This window comes from Myxine glutinosa, chromosome 4 (assembly GCF_964187855.1).
Source record: "Myxine glutinosa chromosome 4, kmMyxGlut1.1, whole genome shotgun sequence".
NCBI classification, from domain to species: domain Eukaryota; kingdom Metazoa; phylum Chordata; class Myxini; order Myxiniformes; family Myxinidae; genus Myxine; species Myxine glutinosa.
The window spans coordinates 166,325,612-166,342,785 of record NC_136264.1 but is presented as its reverse complement, the minus strand read 5'-3'; the positions used below and the strand labels follow the sequence as shown (position 1 = coordinate 166,342,785).

The following is a 17,174-nucleotide window of genomic DNA, read 5'->3' as shown; positions in this document are numbered from 1 at the left end:
GCATCTTGGAAGTTAAACGAGAAGAGGTTTAGTAGAAAAACGTGTGCATCCTCAAGGTGCTAGTGAGGAATGGAGTACTGAAAAAGCAAAGGAACAAGACCAGAAGAGGCAATAAATAAATAATAAAAAGAATACAACGAACCACTCCGAGATGAAAATGCAACATGCTTTATGTATCTGCTTCTTTGTGGAAGATGTCCAAAAAAAAATCCAGAAATGGATTCCACATGATCCAGGAATGAGAAGTGCGAAACGGGGAAATGAGCCTGCATCGACAGAGATAAAAGTACTGCGTCGAGCTGTAAAGAAAGGCTCTGAGAAGTTCAGATTTGCTGAAGCATGGTAAGTGAGAGAGGTGAGTGAGGGAAAGCTGTGGGGAGGTGTACAATTACAACAGGAAGTTGTTCAATAGTGTGGATAGGCTTAGTGTACATAAAATGTCCAATTGCATATATACCTTGTCCCACTGAAGCCAGAGATGCAGCAAATATCAAACAACATCCACATCCAAAACCTCCACAGTCCCCGTTTCCCTTATTTGGTGATCAGCGCCACCTTCCGATTTCTATAGCTAAGGTGATATATGCACGACAGAAAGCAAAAGAGATGCCTTTCCAAGCTAATTTTTTGAATGACAGGGGAGACCCAAGATGCAGCCAGGAAAGCCAAATACGGGGCCAGCTTCGATACGTGCTCTGCCCAGAATAGGTACGAGCTGATGGCAAGGCCTAGGGGAATGAGGGACTGAACTTCTTCCAAGGGATGATTATGTATTTTTGATTTGCTATATTGTCCATACAGAGACAAGGTTAAAATGAGACTTTACTTCGTTGAATGTAATGTTCGATATGCTAGCAGAGCATCTGATCCTTTCCAGATCTGCCTCGTATTACACAGTAGATGACAGTCTGTGCTTGACTGTTTATACTCCACAGAATATCACATGACATAATGTAGAATCCTGGACAAATTGAAAAAAAGAAAAAAAAGAAAAGAGAAAAAGAAAACGAAAGAAAAGGATTTGTTGGGCATCACAAATGCTTCATTTTACTCCTCAGTCTCACAAAGTCGCCCTTTTTGCATTCAAAATGCAGCTTCTGATTCACTTCGTCTTCTGCAGATACAAGGCCTGAGGAAAGAAAACATACTTTTATGTGAAAAAGACTTTTTCAGAATATAATTTTGGTCAATGAATGAATGCTTCATTGACCAAAATAAGAATATCGATATTGTATGTCACAGTTGCCAATAACGACACAAACAACGCTTAAAATCATACCGACACGATGTAAAGTCCATGTCAATGGCACGATAAAATGTAGTGCGATAGCGCTACAGTCCATGTCAATGGCACGATAAAAAGTAGTGCGATAGCGCTACAGTCCATGGCAATGGCTCGATAAAAAGTAGTGCGATAGCACTACAGTCCATGGCAATGGCTCGATAAAAAGTAGTGCGATAGCGCTACAGTCCATGGCAATGGCTCGATAAAAAGTAGTGCGATAGCGCTACAGTCCATGTCAATGGCTCGATAAAAAGTAGTGCGATAGCGCTACAGTCCATGGCAATGGCTCGATAAAAGGTAGTGCGATAGCGCTACAGTCCATGGCAATGGCACGATAAAAAGTAGTGCGATAGCGCTACAGTCCATGTCAATGGCACGATAAAAAGTAGTGCGATAGCGCTACAGTCCATGGCAATGGCTCGATAAAAAGTAGTGCGATAGTGCTACAGTCCATGGCAATGGCTCGATAAAAAGTAGTGCGATAGCGCTACAGTCCATGGCAATGGCTCGATAAAAAGTAGTGCGATAGCGCTACAGTCCATGTCAATGGCTCGATAAATAGTGCGATAGCGCTACAGCAATTTGCCCAGTTGTCGCGAGCACAGATTTCCATCATTGGTAGATATAATGTTCTTCCATACCAGGAAACCATTGTTGGTTTCACACAGGCTTTAATCAAATTCCACACAGCAAAAGCACGTCAATCCATCATTTGCCTTATTCCCTTCTCCCCTCGATTCCTTCACACAAATCTCCTTTACACCAGCATGCCTTATCCCTCTCCTACATATTAATAAAAAAATAAACTAGAATGGCACTCGGTAGAGGGCATACCTCCACCAGGTGAACAGTTTACGTTTTGTATCCCAGAGTCGACCAGAAAATCACAATACAGAATCACATTTAATCAAAATCATCTGTCCACAACTTTGAGATATCCTGCTATGTATAGTTTTTGGCCCAATCTCCCAATGGTGAAGAATCACTTCAAAAATTCGAATACCTGGATCCGAATCCGGATCTTCACCAAAATCTAATAATTTCGTCCTTGTCACATACGCTACATCTCCGCCAAATTTCGTCTGAATCCGTCAACAACTTTGAGATATTTTGTTCACAAACAGACAGACAGAGGTGAAAACATAACCTCCATCCACCTTTGGTGGCAGAGGTAAAAACAGATGTGTATCAAGACTCAAACAACCACATAGCAGGGTAAACTTTTCGATTGAAATTGTAAAACATATGCTCACTCTTTGAAGATGGGGAACATTTGTAGAAATTCTTAGAAACCCTTCATATAAATCAATGTCTGTTGTAATGAGACATAGTACTTCCATGACGGAGACCACGGAAATAAATAATTTTGGTGCTCGGCCCATGGCCTATTTGGGGTGCTCCAGTCTCCACTGGTAGAGGAGATGCATGGACATCATTGACATTTACTTGCTGATCAAACACATGAAGTCTGAGAGTTAAGAATGACAACCTTGGCTACCACAGAAAAATATTGATGACCAAAATACCTCGAGATGTTACTGTGCTAATGAATCCCATGACTCAGCAGTTGAATGGATCCATTTTTGCACTGTTTTTTTATGTAGGGAAGTGATGTTGACTCTCTTCAAATCGATAACAGAGAACAGGATTTGGGAATACAAGTACCAATGCCACCTGGGACAGTCACAAACGCAGAGTTGTGGCTCAATCTTATATTTTCTTTTTCTTCTTGGATGAAAACCTTGCAGTGTCCACGAGTACGCAATGAGTGGTGGGAAGAGGGGTGGAGGAGGCAGGAAGGGGCGAGTTAGAGACAGAGGGGTGGATTAGGTTCCCAAGCTTTGGAGGTGGGCGAACACTCCATCCATTCAGACATTATGTATCGTTGCTTTCAGTCTGCAGTGAAGCCATTTGAAGTGAGTGAAAGGACAAATGAGGAGTAGAATATACACCAGGGACAACCTTACAAGGTAACAAACACCTTGCAGTCTTTAGTAAACAGATAAGATGTGCTCAGTCAGCATCCCCTTATACATTGAGAATCAAGCTACAGTACTAGCAAATGCCTCATCATAGGCTTCGTGTATATCAGGGCTGAGAGAGTCGGCAGGATAGCTACAGGTGAGATAGGTTACCGTGCGCAATAAATAAAAGAAGGAGGTAATGAACTACCAAGCAAAGGCATCTCTCTCCATTAATATCAGATGGGAAAGAGGTTGAAGACGATTGTTTTTATACAAGAGCAGATTATAGTCACTGCCATTCAGCTTGAGCAGAGTACCAGACTTGGTCGTTTTGAGGCAAATGTCCAACTACAGAAAAATAAATTTTGACCCAGAAGAGCCAAGTTGAGCAGAGGAAGAACAGGAGAGATTGGAAAGAAAGTTAGTCATTACTCATTACCATGTCCAAGAGGAATGATGTACTGTTTTTGAGATATTTATTGGTCAGATCCATTGACTCACAGAAAGCCTACACACCACTACAGACCAGCTAAACTCCTGCTCAGCAAAACCTCAGCTCAGCAAAACTTGCCTCTCTGCAACCACATAATGTTCAGCTGCTTGCCGTGTCATTCAGCTTGTGATGACAAGTCCAAATACACCTCTTTCTGCCAACATGGGCCAAGTACTCAACAGTCATGCACTTACATTCAAAGCAAACTGGGTTCCTTTACTCAATCCTAAAGGGAAAGGGACTGTTGAAAACATTGAAAAGCAGAGCTGGATGAATGCAAAAGGATGCGAACTATATGCTTCGCAGCCAACCAGGAAGGATGGAATGAAAGCAGAGAAATGAAGAAAGGTTGTAGAAGAGGTGAAGTGCAGAGATGGGTTGCAAGATTATTAATTGAACCGAAGCTAGCAGGAGTGTGCCAGACCGTTAGAATCGCACAAGACTATGTATGCCTAGAGAACGAAAGGCTTGAGTAATAGTGATTGTGCATGGGATGTAAAGCATTTTCTTGCCAATAAGGATAGGGAAGGAGGAGAGATTAATAGCAGGGCCTGGAATGTGGAACAAGTAAGCAAGTCAGCATGTGCAGGTGCAGCCTGCACCAATATCCCACAGGCATAAGACAATGTATGAATGCACAGAGAGCGAACAGACCAAAAAAACCTGGTAAACAAAAACAAAACGGTGCAGGTAACAATCAGCAACAGTTAAATGAGACAATTTGGAAAGTTATCCTTAGCTTTGGTAGCAAATTTCTTGGATAAAAGCCCACAAGTCGAGAAGAAGAAAATTAGAATTGGTATATCACATGCCTTCGATACTGTCTGGCACCCTGCTCTGCTCACCAAACTCTCCTCCTATGGTATCCATGGAAATCTCCACGCATGGCTTGCGGACTTCCTCTCTGGTCGTAGTCAACGTGTGGCCCTGAATGGATTTCTCTCATCTCCCCTTCCTGATCAGGCTGGAGTTCCCCAAGGCAGTGTTCTGGGCCCTGTGCTTTTTCTGGTCTTAATTAATGATCTCTCCGACTCTCTCGAAAATCCTCTCCATCTCTTTGCTGATGACTCCACTCTCTGCTGCTCCATACCTCATCCCTCAGATCGGCAGTCTGCAGCCTCCTCACTCTCTGCAGACCTGGACAAAATCACAGACTGGTCAAACAGTATAACATGTCTTTCAATCCTGATAAATCTCACACTCTTACTATGTCTCTCCGAAAAGACCAACTGGCCAACCCTCCCATCTACTTTCTCAACAATCCTCTCCAAGAAGTTCTGTCGCTCAAGCTTTTGGGTCTCACTACCTGCCATGATATTTCCTCGGAAAACCACATTGCCAAGCTGGCCTCCAAAGCCAGTTGCCGACTGGGCATCATCCATCGTGCGAAGTCCTTCCTTGGCACACCTGAGCTCCTCACCACATACAAGGCTTAAATCCGCAGCTCAATGGAATACTGTTCTCCCCTCTGGGCTGGTGCTCCTGCCTCACACCTAGCTCGGCTTCACGCAGTTGAAACCAAAGCTTTCAGAATCATTGGAATCTCCCGGAATGAAGCTAACTCCGAGCGCCTTTCACTCGCTCACCACAGGCAGGTTGGTGGTCTTTGTCTTCTACCGACTCCTCTCTGGCCTTGCTCCCCCAGCTCTCTCTGGGCTCTGTCCCCCAAATATTCCTACAGGTCGCACAAGATCTGCCTGCAACCCTCCTATGGTTGAACTGCCAAGGCCAAGACTCTATATTGACCTTCACTCCTTCATTCCTCTTTTCTCCCACCTCTGGAACAAACTCCCTCACTCTCTTCAATCCCACTCCTCCCTCCAGGTCTTTAAAACACCTGTCCACCACCATCTCTTATCTTCCCCCATCCAAAACCTTGATCTTTTCTACCCCGGTTAATTCACCCCAGATCCACTTTTTTGAAATACCGACTTCTTTCCTGGAAGTCCTAGCAGTCTCCATGTGTTTTTTTTACCTCTCCCAACCCCCCCCCCCCCGCCTTTCCCATGCATACTCTCCCTCCCACAGATCTCCCGATGTCCCTGCTCTCAAATGTTGTACTTGTGTGCTTCTCTCTCTCTCCCCATCTTGTCTCCCACTCCCTTTATCATATGTTTTATGTGTCAGTTTGTCTTTTTGTGATCAATATTAGCTCTTACACGAGCCTCGATCTTGTATACAATTTTTTTTTTAACTAATAAAATATAATAAATAAAATAATAATAATAAAAAATGAAAAAGTTGGTTTTTCTCAAATGCTTAAATTTCAGTTCACCTCTTCTATTTTATCTATGGACCTGCCAATGTGCATTTTGAGGGGGTGGTGCAGGGGTTTTGCACGTTTGCAGATTTTAAAGAATTAGTACACCCGTTCAGTATGGCAGCGGCAGGAAGGGCAATTCCTCTCTGGGGTATATAGATTACAGTAGTTCTAGGATTGGGCCTCAAGAACATCAGGGGTCTGTTCATTTACCAAGTTTTTTGTAGAGCGCTCACAAAGTGGTTTAAGCATTCGAGCAAGCACTCCATTCAAAACTGTTGATAAGGAACGGCTGGCTTAGCAAGCACTAGCTAGCTGCTTAGTAACTGAACACACCCCGGGTTTCCTCCTTTTCAGTTTCATGTTAAACAGCTGTTTCAAAAGGTAATCATAGGTGTTTGTGGTTTATATTATTTTTACTTCTGGTACAGGTGCTCCCAAGAAAACGGCACAATAAGCTGTTTATACATGTTAGAAACGGCGTTTTTTCAAGGAGGAAAGACCCCTTGGGGAGGGGGATATTATTAGTATTAATATTGTTTTGTAATAACTAATATAATGCTATTATATTTAATGTTGTTGTTACTTTTGTTATTAGAAGCAGCTTTGGAAAAACGCCATGATAAAGTTATCTTTTTCTTTTTTACTTTTTTATGTTGAAGGCTTCGGACTATATAGTCCTCATCGAGGCCAGGCCTTAAATAAAATATCTGCATCGATAGAAAAGTGAAGAAAGAGAATAGTCGAAGAGTTTGTGAGAAAGTAAAACATCTGCTTTTTGAAAAGGGGAAGGTCATAAGTGTTTGGAAATACGTGGGAAGGTAAAGAGTTCTATAGTTTGGCAGTGGAGGGGAAGAAACATTATAACGTCCCACCCTTGAGTTGCCAAAGGCCACACAATAATCATGAGATGTCATGGCTTGTCGTGTATTTCGTGGTTTCGCTAATGGCAGAGGTACACAGGCAGCAAGTCCTTGTGAGCAGAAACCGAAGTAACATCTGTAGAAAAGAGAAAGAGTCAACTTTGCAGCGTAGTTCGAGTGGGTCGAGTTTTAGTCAGATTGGTAGAGTTGATTAGTCGGATTACTTTGGATTCAATTCTGTCGAGTAAGTATGTGGAGCTAGAACCTCCCCAGATGTGAGAGCAGTACTCTATACAAGGCTGAATCAAACCTTTATATAGTTGAAGGAACTGTTGAGAGGAGAATAATCTTCGAAATAAGAACAAGACTCTTGAGTTTCTTTGAGGCAGACTTAGCTATTTGTGTAATGTGTGGATTCCAGGATAAACTTGATGTTAGGGTAATACCTAGTAGGTTTATTGTAGCACATGGTGTAAATGTGAAGCTTTCAAATGATATTGGAGAGTTGATGCATTTCAGAGAGAGATGGGAAGAAATTGAGTTTTGGAAGCATTAAACGTAACCTGATTATATTTGTCCCACTTGGAAATCTTGTCCAAATCCAAAATTAAAGTGGTGGTTGTGATCAAACGAGATGTAGATCGAGTGAGGGAAGATGGGGCAGATGGGAAAAACATGAAGGAATGCAATGTCGAGTCATCAGCATACGAGTGCATTTGGTTATTTGTAGAAGAAAGAAGGTCATTGATAAAAAGAAGTCAGGAAGAGTGTTGGAGACAGGACAGAACCGTGAAGGACACCGCTGTTGATAAGGAAGGAGGGAGATGTTGAACCATCAACAACTATGCAGATAGAGCGGTTGGAGAGAAAGCTCGATATGAAAGAGCAGAGTGAAGCAGGAAAGCCAAAAGAGAGAGGCTTGGATCCTGATGCCAAACTCTGTCAAAGGCTTTTGAGATATGAAGGCCCACAACAAAGGATTCCCCAAAGTCTCTCAGAGAAGAGGCCCAGACGTTCATAATGCAAGAAAGGATATCACCGGTAGATCTTGCATTGAGAAAGTTATATTGATGGTCAGATAGAAGACTGTGAGATTGAAGAAGATTGAGGAAATGGTTATTGAGAAGACATTCAAAGACTTTGGAAATAGGAGAAGTCAGAGCAATAGGACGGTGGTTGGAAGGGTTTGAAGGATCACCCTTATTTAAAATAGGCTGTAGTAAGGTACGTTTCCAGGAAAGAGGAAAAGTTTGGGTTTTTAAACAAAAACGAAACAAACGAGCAAGCACGGGAGCAAGTTCTGAGGCACACTCCTTCAAGACACGAGGAGGAATGCCATCTTGTCCATACACCTTGCTTGTGTCAAGAGAGAGGAGTATTTTCTTGATTGCATGAAAAGATTATAGAGAGGGACGTAGGATTGTTGTGAATCACAGGGCGATGGTATGTTGGAGTCTCCAATGTGGAATTGGCAGAGAAAAGGGAAACAAAATGAGTTGCTTTATCAGTCGGAGAGACAGCAATAGTATTATCACAACGGAAAAATGAGGGAAAGATAGAACGACAGAAGTTGTTGGAGATGCTTTTAGCTAAGCACCAGAAAGATCTTGGTGGAAGAAGATGAGAGGTTGTCACATTTATTTTGGATAAAGGAATGTTTAGCCTCACAAATAACATGTTTGCAATGATTTCTGGCAGATATGAAAGCTGAATCCGAGTCAAAGGAAGAAGAGTTTTTCCATGGCCAATAGGCTGCATCCCTTGCCGCAACCCAAGCACACACACTGATGAATCACCCTGCCTGTGAAACACCTGGGATGACAGTGTGTATCTAGGTGAGGATTCAACCCAAGGCTACACAGCCTAGAGGTGAGTGTGCATACCTCTCAGCCATCCTGCCAACCACCATGCCTACTACACACTTAAAAATAAATATCAGTTCATCTATATCATTAAAACGCTTATTTCTGAAGTTTGTAATCGGAACTTCTCTCCAGCTATTGCTCCTGTCACCCTAAGTTATGTGTGATACTATGTAGTTATGACTAACCCTTCCATAAACGCATACATATGTCTCCAAATGTCTATAAGTGTGGAATAAAAGCTGAAAATCAGTGGAAAGTTTTGAATAATCCGCGCCATTTTGTTTTACGCACAGTGAGGCGCTGCACTTGATACCGAGGAGAAGAAGAAGACATCCCGACATGTGCCGGACGCGCAGCGACTCGAGAGGCATGCTACGCCTTTTAATACAAATATAAATGCGATCAGAAATGTAAAGGGGATACTTATCAGTAACCACACTATAAGAGACAATACTCCGGCCTTGCTCCCCCAGCTCTCTCTGGGCTCTGTCCCCCAAATATTCCTGCAGGTCGCACAAGATCTGCCTGCAACCCTCTTATGGTTAGACTGCCAAAATCAAGACTCTCTGCTCACCTTCACTCCTTCATTCCTCTTTTCTCCTGCCTCTGGAACAAACTCCCTCACTCTCTTCAATCCCACTCCACCCTCCAGGTCTTTAAAACGGCTGTTCACCACCATCTCTTATCTTCCCCATTCCAAAACCTTGATCTTTTCTACCCCCACTAATTTCACCCCAAATCCACTTTTTTGAGGTGACTTTTGACTTCTTTCCTGGAAGTCCTTGGTGTCCTTTCGTTTTATACCTATCCTGCCTCCCCCCAGGCCCTCTCCCTCCAAAAACATCTCCCGATGTCCCTGCTCTCAAATCTTGTGTTTGTGTGCTTCCTCCCCTTCTCTCCCCATCTTGTCGACCGCTCCCCTTTTTATATACTTTGTTTGCTTGTTTGTTTGATTTGTTTGTTTGATAAATGTTAGCTCTTTCACGAGCCTCGACTCTGTATACCAAAAAAAAAAAACTGCAGTTGAATACAAAGCGATATTCAGGAGATCCGCCAGAATGAATGTTGGTGCCAACTGACACAATTATTTTGAAAGGAAGCAGAAAGGAAGAGGAAGGGCAAGTTAGTTTGTATGAACATAAACACTATTTATGCCCGTGATTTTCACGGGTTACCGCTAGTATATAATAATTAATCAATCAGCCTGGTGTTGGCTTAGCGGTTAGGGTGCCGGCTTGGGATTCTAGGATCCTGGGTTTGAATCCCGGTCGATCGCTGAATTAACGCCAGTGGGGTTGACTCAGCCTGTCATCCCTCTGAGGTCGGCAAATTGAGTACCAGTTCACTGGTAATTCCCTGTGTGTCACAAGAGGCGACTAACTGGGTTGGTGGCAGGAAGGGCATCCGGCCATAAAACATCGCTTCAAAAAGGTGACCGCGGTGCCCGAAAAAGGCCAACCCCTGCTCTGCGGCAAAAAATGGCCTCTAAAGGTGGTTCATATAATTATTATCAATTAACATGCTTTAATTTATCATTGCAAGGCAGACAGCACTAGAACGGCATTTGGTTGAGTGAATACCTGCACTAGGCTGTACCCCACCGACACATTTTGATGTATGATACGTCTTAACATTTTGTATCCCACTGATAGGCCGGATTTGCTTTCAGACATTAACTGAAATCGAATTGGCTTGTTCTTGGCACCGACCCAGCTCATTTATCATAATTCTTTCATAATTTGAGATATCATGCGATACATCGGTTTTGATCCCATTTAAATGGTGAAGAATCACTGGAGGTAGGAGGGGGAGGGGGGGGGGTTGGGGGAGGGGACGAATAACTAAAAAAAAATAATATATATTGTTACAGTTCTCTGCCGCCCTTCTTCCCTTTACCAAGGGGGGATTAATCCCCTTGTTCTTTCTGGGCTTGGCGGAACCGAGACTTGAAACACCCCTTCCGGGCAAATGCGAGGTAGAGTTTCGGGACTAAGTCTCGCTCGTACCTAAATCCCTGCGCCGCCACGGAAGCAAGCCTCACACGAGCCACGTGTGGTTTGGGTACGCCGAGCGGATTGAGTACCACGTGGTCCGTGCAGGTTAGGTAGTGGAACCCGATTTGAGCGGTTCTATTCGTACCACGCTTAGCCAATGAGGAAATCACAGGAACGATCGAATGGAAAAGGAAGAACACAGGTTTAATTATGATTCCCATACGTATGTACAATGATCGGGATGCAGAGACACAGAGCAGCACTTAAACAGTCTTATCTTACTTCCCAGACTCGGGCCCGTCACACTCACACAGGAAATTGCAGATGGGTTGATGTTCCAGCCAGACGCGTCGACGTGGTCGTCCAGGAATGGCCCCGTCCAGCTCTCCACGGTCCCAGCACGTCCCGCAAAGATGGCAGCAGGCGGTGGAAGGAACCTCGTAGCGCGTCTCCCGAATAAAGGCAGCCGATGAGGTAGAAGGGAAAGTGCGTCTCTCAGCACGGCTGGCGATTACACAGCCGCTATCACTCGTGCGACTTAATGCACTGTACACGGCTCGGCCTCCAACTCAACCGAGCGTCACTTTATAATAGCGCGTATTCCGGTTTATGCACGTCTTTCTTCACCCGCGTATCTCTCAAAGTTCTTTGACGCTCTCAACTCCTGCTCGTCAACGATTCCTCCTGGTTGGTCAGTGCGCGCGAGTCCTCCGTTCATCAGCGAGTCCTTCTCATTAGTCCTTCTCTCGCTCGAGTCCTCTCGGGGGCTTTGCGCGATGGGTTATCTAGATACGCCCCCGAACCTGCTCGAACCCTCTCGAACCTTCTTACCATGCCCTGTGACGCAGTGCTACCGCCACAACCTCTGAGCCCTGATTGGCGGCTCGTGCTTATGGTCAGCGCCTCTGCCGCCCCTCATTCGGCTCCGCCCTGACCCTCCTAGGCCTGCCTCGTGTTAATTTGCCCAAAATGAACCAAAGTCAGCGCAAAGGGGCATGAGGCTAGGGAGGCTGGAAAGTCGGTAGAAGTAGGACCTATTCTCCTGACTCTACTCAATGCAGAACTAACATAGGAAAAGGACTAAGCTCACAAATACGAAGAAATAACTACACTATCGCGAGGCTACATGTTGCTTGTGTGACTAACTATGAGGGGGAAATTTTAACCTTTATTATACTGACTGTACAAACTCAAAACCGCAACAATATATATATATTTTAATATATATCTTCTATATATATATATATATATCTTCTATATATATATATATATATATATATCTTCTATCTTCTATCTATCTTCTATCTATATCTTCTTCTATATTATTATTTATTATTTATTTATTATTATTATATATATATATATAAAATAAAGTTTTTGTTTGTTTATCTGCACAAGCTAATCTCCTGAACGGTGAAAGATAGGAGGAAACCTCCAATACAAGAAATGTCGGGACGGGCTCCGGGAAGGTTTTAGGCTAGGTGGCGAGACGGTTCGAGGCCCACCTCGGCCGGGCCGGCCACATTTCGCAATTAAAAGCTGAGCTGAATTATAGTAGTCAATCTTCTACAGCCACGAGTAAAAGCTGAATTATGGTCGTAAATTCATTCAAAAAGAACCAAAAATGTCAGGACGGGCTCCGGGAAGGTTTTAGGCTAGGTGGCGAGACCGGTCGAGGCCCACCTCGGCCGGGCCGGCCACATTTCGCAATTAAAAGCTGAGCTGAATTATAGTAGTCAATCTTCTACGGCCGCGAGTAAAAGCTGAATTATAGTAGGAAATTCATTCAAAAAGAACCCGGGCAACGCCGTGTGCTTTCGGCTAGTATATATATATTGTTGTGGATTCGGGGGTCGGCGCTCCCCTTATCAAGGGGGGGTTAATCCCCTTGTCTTTTAAGCTGGCCGTCCCCCAATCCTGGAAGCTATGACGCTCCTTCCGGTCAGAATTAGCTTGGGTGATTGGTCAATGAATTCCCAAATACCTACTTACTAACCCGACCGTAAAGCAGGGAAATAACTCCCGCTCGAACCACGGATAAGATGGAAATTGCCGAGCGGTTAGCAATCCGCGGCCCGAGCAATTAACAAAGACTAACCCGATCCTGAGTGGTTTCCAAATCGTGCCACAGGTACTCAATTGAAAGAAAGGACAGAGGCGATCGGATTAGGAAAACCAAGAAAGAACAAGGTACATTTATTAACAAATCAAAGAGGAAACGAAAGGAATATACAGGAGGAAGAAACAAAAGGACACAGGGCAATCCTATCTATACCGTCTTAACTTATAACCCCAGGACAAACAGACACACTCACACGGAATTGTAGTGGTAGGGGAGGAAGGTCCAGGCAGATGGTCAGGCTCCTCGCCCGGTCCCGACTCGTGCCGTGGTGGTGATGGAAGCAGGCCGGCAGCGCGCCGCGTGTCGTTGACCACGAGCGGACCTTACAGATATATCGGGGGACTGGGATGCGGCGTACGTAATATGTAGCTCGTGCCAACGCTCTCTCTCTCTCCCGAACAATGTTCGTATTATAAAGCTCTCTCTCGGCGCAGTCCGTGCAATCAGCGCCTTTCCTCACAATAAGCAGTTCGTGGCGCAGTCCTTATCAGAATGTGCTCGCTGGCCAGACCTCCGCACAGTCCTCGAAAGAAGTCCGTTACAATCGATGGTCCCCTGCGCAGTCCGTAAAAGGGCTTCGCGCTTGCGCTTATATAACGCACTTTGAGATCAATGCGCGCACTTCGAAACCACGCCCGCCAGCGAGCTCACCTCAGCCCTGATTGGTTGGCAAGGGCTCACCGGCTCCGCCCTTGACGGCAAGTTGACAGGGCCACACCTTGTTCCCGGCGCTCCACCCCCTTCTTCCTCGAGCTTGACCGCGTGGTTAATGGCGTTTGTTTGAGCAAACTTCAGCTCAATGCAGCGAACGCTGCTGGCAAGCGGAGACGCATAATAGATTTGGGAGAGAGAGACAGGAAAGGAAGCGAATGGGGCCTATCTTATTTGATTAATGCAACGCAGATTCAATTATTGGGAACACGGCCTTATCTGACACATAATAAGGAAATAACTAAAGTTCCTATGGTGTCCTACGTGTTGCATATGAACTAACTATGGGTGCGACCTTTAACCTTTTAAATGATGGAATATTATTTACAAGTATTTACAAAGTGAGGGTTCTAAAAACCGCAACAATATATATATATATATATATATATATATATATATATATATATATATATATATATATATATATATACACATACATACAGTAGTTCTCTGTATAAAAAGTGGGGTCGGGGTAGCTCATATTCTCAAGCACTAGCAACTAAGAATGGTTTCTGCATTTCTATCTCTGACAAGTTTCATGAAATGACTGGACGAGTCCTGGGCAGGTTCACTTCAAATTCCATACCAACTTCATTTCGAATTGGATACTGGACTGGGTTCAAATTTCATTTCTTACCAGACAAAGTTCTAGGCACGTCAAGATAAATGAAAATGTGGACACTAATATTTTTAGCCTTAGGGGAAAATGTCATTCTCACCTTAAGCTGTTGCCCCCACTTGTTGGATCTGCACGGGCATCAAAACCAATAACAACACCCTTCTGCCGCAAGTCAGGACATTGCTGTTCCAAGTATCTAGCGAAGCCCTGTAGACGGCAGTCAAGAATTCAGTTCGATATAATTACACCTAGACATACATTGCAAACACAAAATAAATCAATCTCCCTGATGCCATATGTTGAGTTTTCATCGTAAGACAATAGAAAATTTTCATCACGAGAGTCAGGAGGCATAATCATAGCAATTTCAAACAAACTCAACCACAAATATCCAAGTGCTTTGATTATAAGACCTTGTTCAGCCACAAAGTGCATTTCAACATTGGTGGTGCATGGACACTTGCAGCTCATGAAGCAATTGTCAAGATAATTTCGGTAACGAGAAGGCACCAGGCTTTCCATAATTGAAGGTGGCACAGGGAAACTTCGGTGCGCAATTGCGACAGTTACAAGAATCTGTTTGGCAGAGTATCTGAGATGGATGCCCCAAGTTTCTCTCGGGTGGAAAAAAGGAACTCGAGGTCGTAAATGAGTTATTAAAATGATCTAAATACAGTTTAGCCCAAAAATTCACCAGTCTTTAGGCCCGTGGCACAAAAGGCTATACGACCTAATAACTAGTGTACAAACCAAATTTGAAAACTCATCTCCCATATTTCCACCTTCCCCCTCTGCTGTGGTTCTCTTCTAGTAATTGCAAGCGTACAACTGTACACACCTGTGTGGTTTGGATGATGGTGAGATCATTGATGCGTGAGAATCCAGCCCCCATGGGGGCACGCAGACCTGCAGTGCCAAACTCCATGCGAGACCCCAAGCGGTCCCGCAGCTCCTCCAGATTACTGGATTGCTCCAGTGCAGCAATTGTCTGAAGTGTTTTCTCATTCTATGGAAATGATAGAAGCAAGTCATTAAAAAAAATTTTTTGTGTGCAAATGAGTATGGTCATAGTTCCATAATGGAACGGGCTTAAAGGTCTCTGTGTCTTCCTGTCTCTCGCATCAGCATTCCAATGCCTGCTCAAACTACCTGCACACACACAAAAAAGTGTGAATCATTTTATGAAGAAGTTGTGGATCAAGAATGGAGGGGATAGTGGACAGGCATGTTTGGGATTCGGTTAGCCTGTTTGAGATTCCAATCTGAGCTCATGATTCTGGGATCCCAGGATGGAGTCCCATCTGTCCTACAATTAATGTAAAAAGGAAAAGAAAAGAAGAAGCGTAATTATGACTCAAAGTCTTTGCTTCACATATAATATAGGAGCCTCGTCACAATGAAGAAAAACGGTGGCGGTGAAAAGAGCAAGGGAATCAACTCGATAAGCCTTAAAGAGAGCTTGCAACATCAACTTATTACATATCCAAGTCCACCAAGAGCTTATGATCTCCGCGCCATTACAAGGCAATCCTGCACAAGTGAATCACAGCACTGGACCCATCCTTTCTCGGCATCGCAAGGTCGAGAGCAAGCCAAAGCCGTGGGCCACCAGGGCTATGATGAAACGTCTAAGCCGATAAAGAGCAGGAAATCATCATTCCCTACAATTACATTCCAATTGCAGCTAACCACCTGGAATCACCGAACCACCTGGTGCACGAGTTGTATTTACAGATAAAATATAATCAACGCTTCAGGGATAAACGAAAGGCAATTACTAAAGCTTATTAATGCCCAAAATGGGCTGGCAGACTAGTGTAGATGTATGCACACGGCACAGGATCACCTTTGAGCTGTCTAGCCAAGGTTCGAATCCTGACTCAGCTATAAACTGCCATCCTGGTGTTTTGCAGGCATCAATGGGATTTCTGTTCATCAGACGGACCTTAAACTGGGTGTTTGGTCTGCTGGCATTCGTTGGTGGATGCCAAAGATCCCACGGTGTCTTTCACGAAGAGTAGGCAAGTTATCGCCGGCACCCTGAACAAATTACAAATTCCTGCCTTGACTGCTGGGAAGGCAATGGTAAACCACCCAGCACAACACTTGCCAGATCTGTCAAAAGTACATTGATGATGGTGGTGATGGTGGTGATGGTGGTGGTGGTGGTGGTGGTGGTAACACCAAGTGCCACTTATATATTACATCCCCTGGTGGTGTTGGTGGTAACACTAAGAGACACTTATATAGTACACCCCCGTTTCTTCGAGTAATCACAATAGAATTTGAGCAAATGTCGCTTTTGCACCATTGAAAACAGAAACGTGAGTTCAGCACCGCAGGCCAGGTACTGCGAGTGGGAAGTGAAGGGAGCAGTGTACAAGTACCGCACAACAACAACAACAACAACAAGAGGTTCAACAACTCAGTGTGGATAAATATACTGTAGTGTGAAAACACACCATGCACAGGTGTATATATACCTTATCCCATTGCATCCAAAGGCGCAGCAAACATTTCAAATCGTCTTCCATGGCCGAACCGGTCAAATTCGCAGCTTCCCTAGTTTGGCAATCAGTACCGCCTTCCGCTCTCTCTGAAGACACACGCGCACCGAGACCGATCTATTACAACTACACCTTCAAATTGTTCCTGCTCAGTGCTCAGCTCGCAGACGGGCTTTTAATTGAAGGAACCATCGTAAACGGGAGCATGTGGTAATATTTCATTAACCCAAACATTATATATCGGGAATAGATCTGCATTTTTAATTCGGAACTTGACCATTTGACTTCACTTATACACCGCCTGAAACGAGTGCAGAGCTGCAATAATTTATTTTGAAACATCGGAAAAATTATATATATATCTATCTATAATTCCAGTAATCTCTGTCTGTACGTTTGTTTGTCTGTGACCGCTGTTTCTCGACAACCACGGGTCCGATATACTTTTAACTTGCCAGGTATATTGCTGGGGACCCGAGGATGTGCCTTTT

General features: G+C 44.1%; 1 protein-coding gene across 1 annotated transcript in view; it reads right to left on the bottom strand.

Moving 5' to 3' along the window:
- PGM2 (phosphoglucomutase 2) overlaps positions 1-16,826 on the bottom strand; it is a 103,795-nt gene extending 86,969 nt beyond the window's left edge. The window contains exons 1-3 of the mRNA XM_078776724.1: positions 16,660-16,826; positions 15,015-15,182; positions 14,277-14,383 (exon numbers count right to left, since the gene is read on the bottom strand). Of these exons, the coding sequence (XP_078632850.1) occupies positions 14,277-14,383; positions 15,015-15,182; positions 16,660-16,710 (326 nt within the window). The 5' untranslated portion in view covers positions 16,711-16,826. The remainder of the gene's footprint in view (positions 1-14,276; positions 14,384-15,014; positions 15,183-16,659) is intronic.
- Between the last annotated feature and the right edge of the window lie 348 nt (positions 16,827-17,174).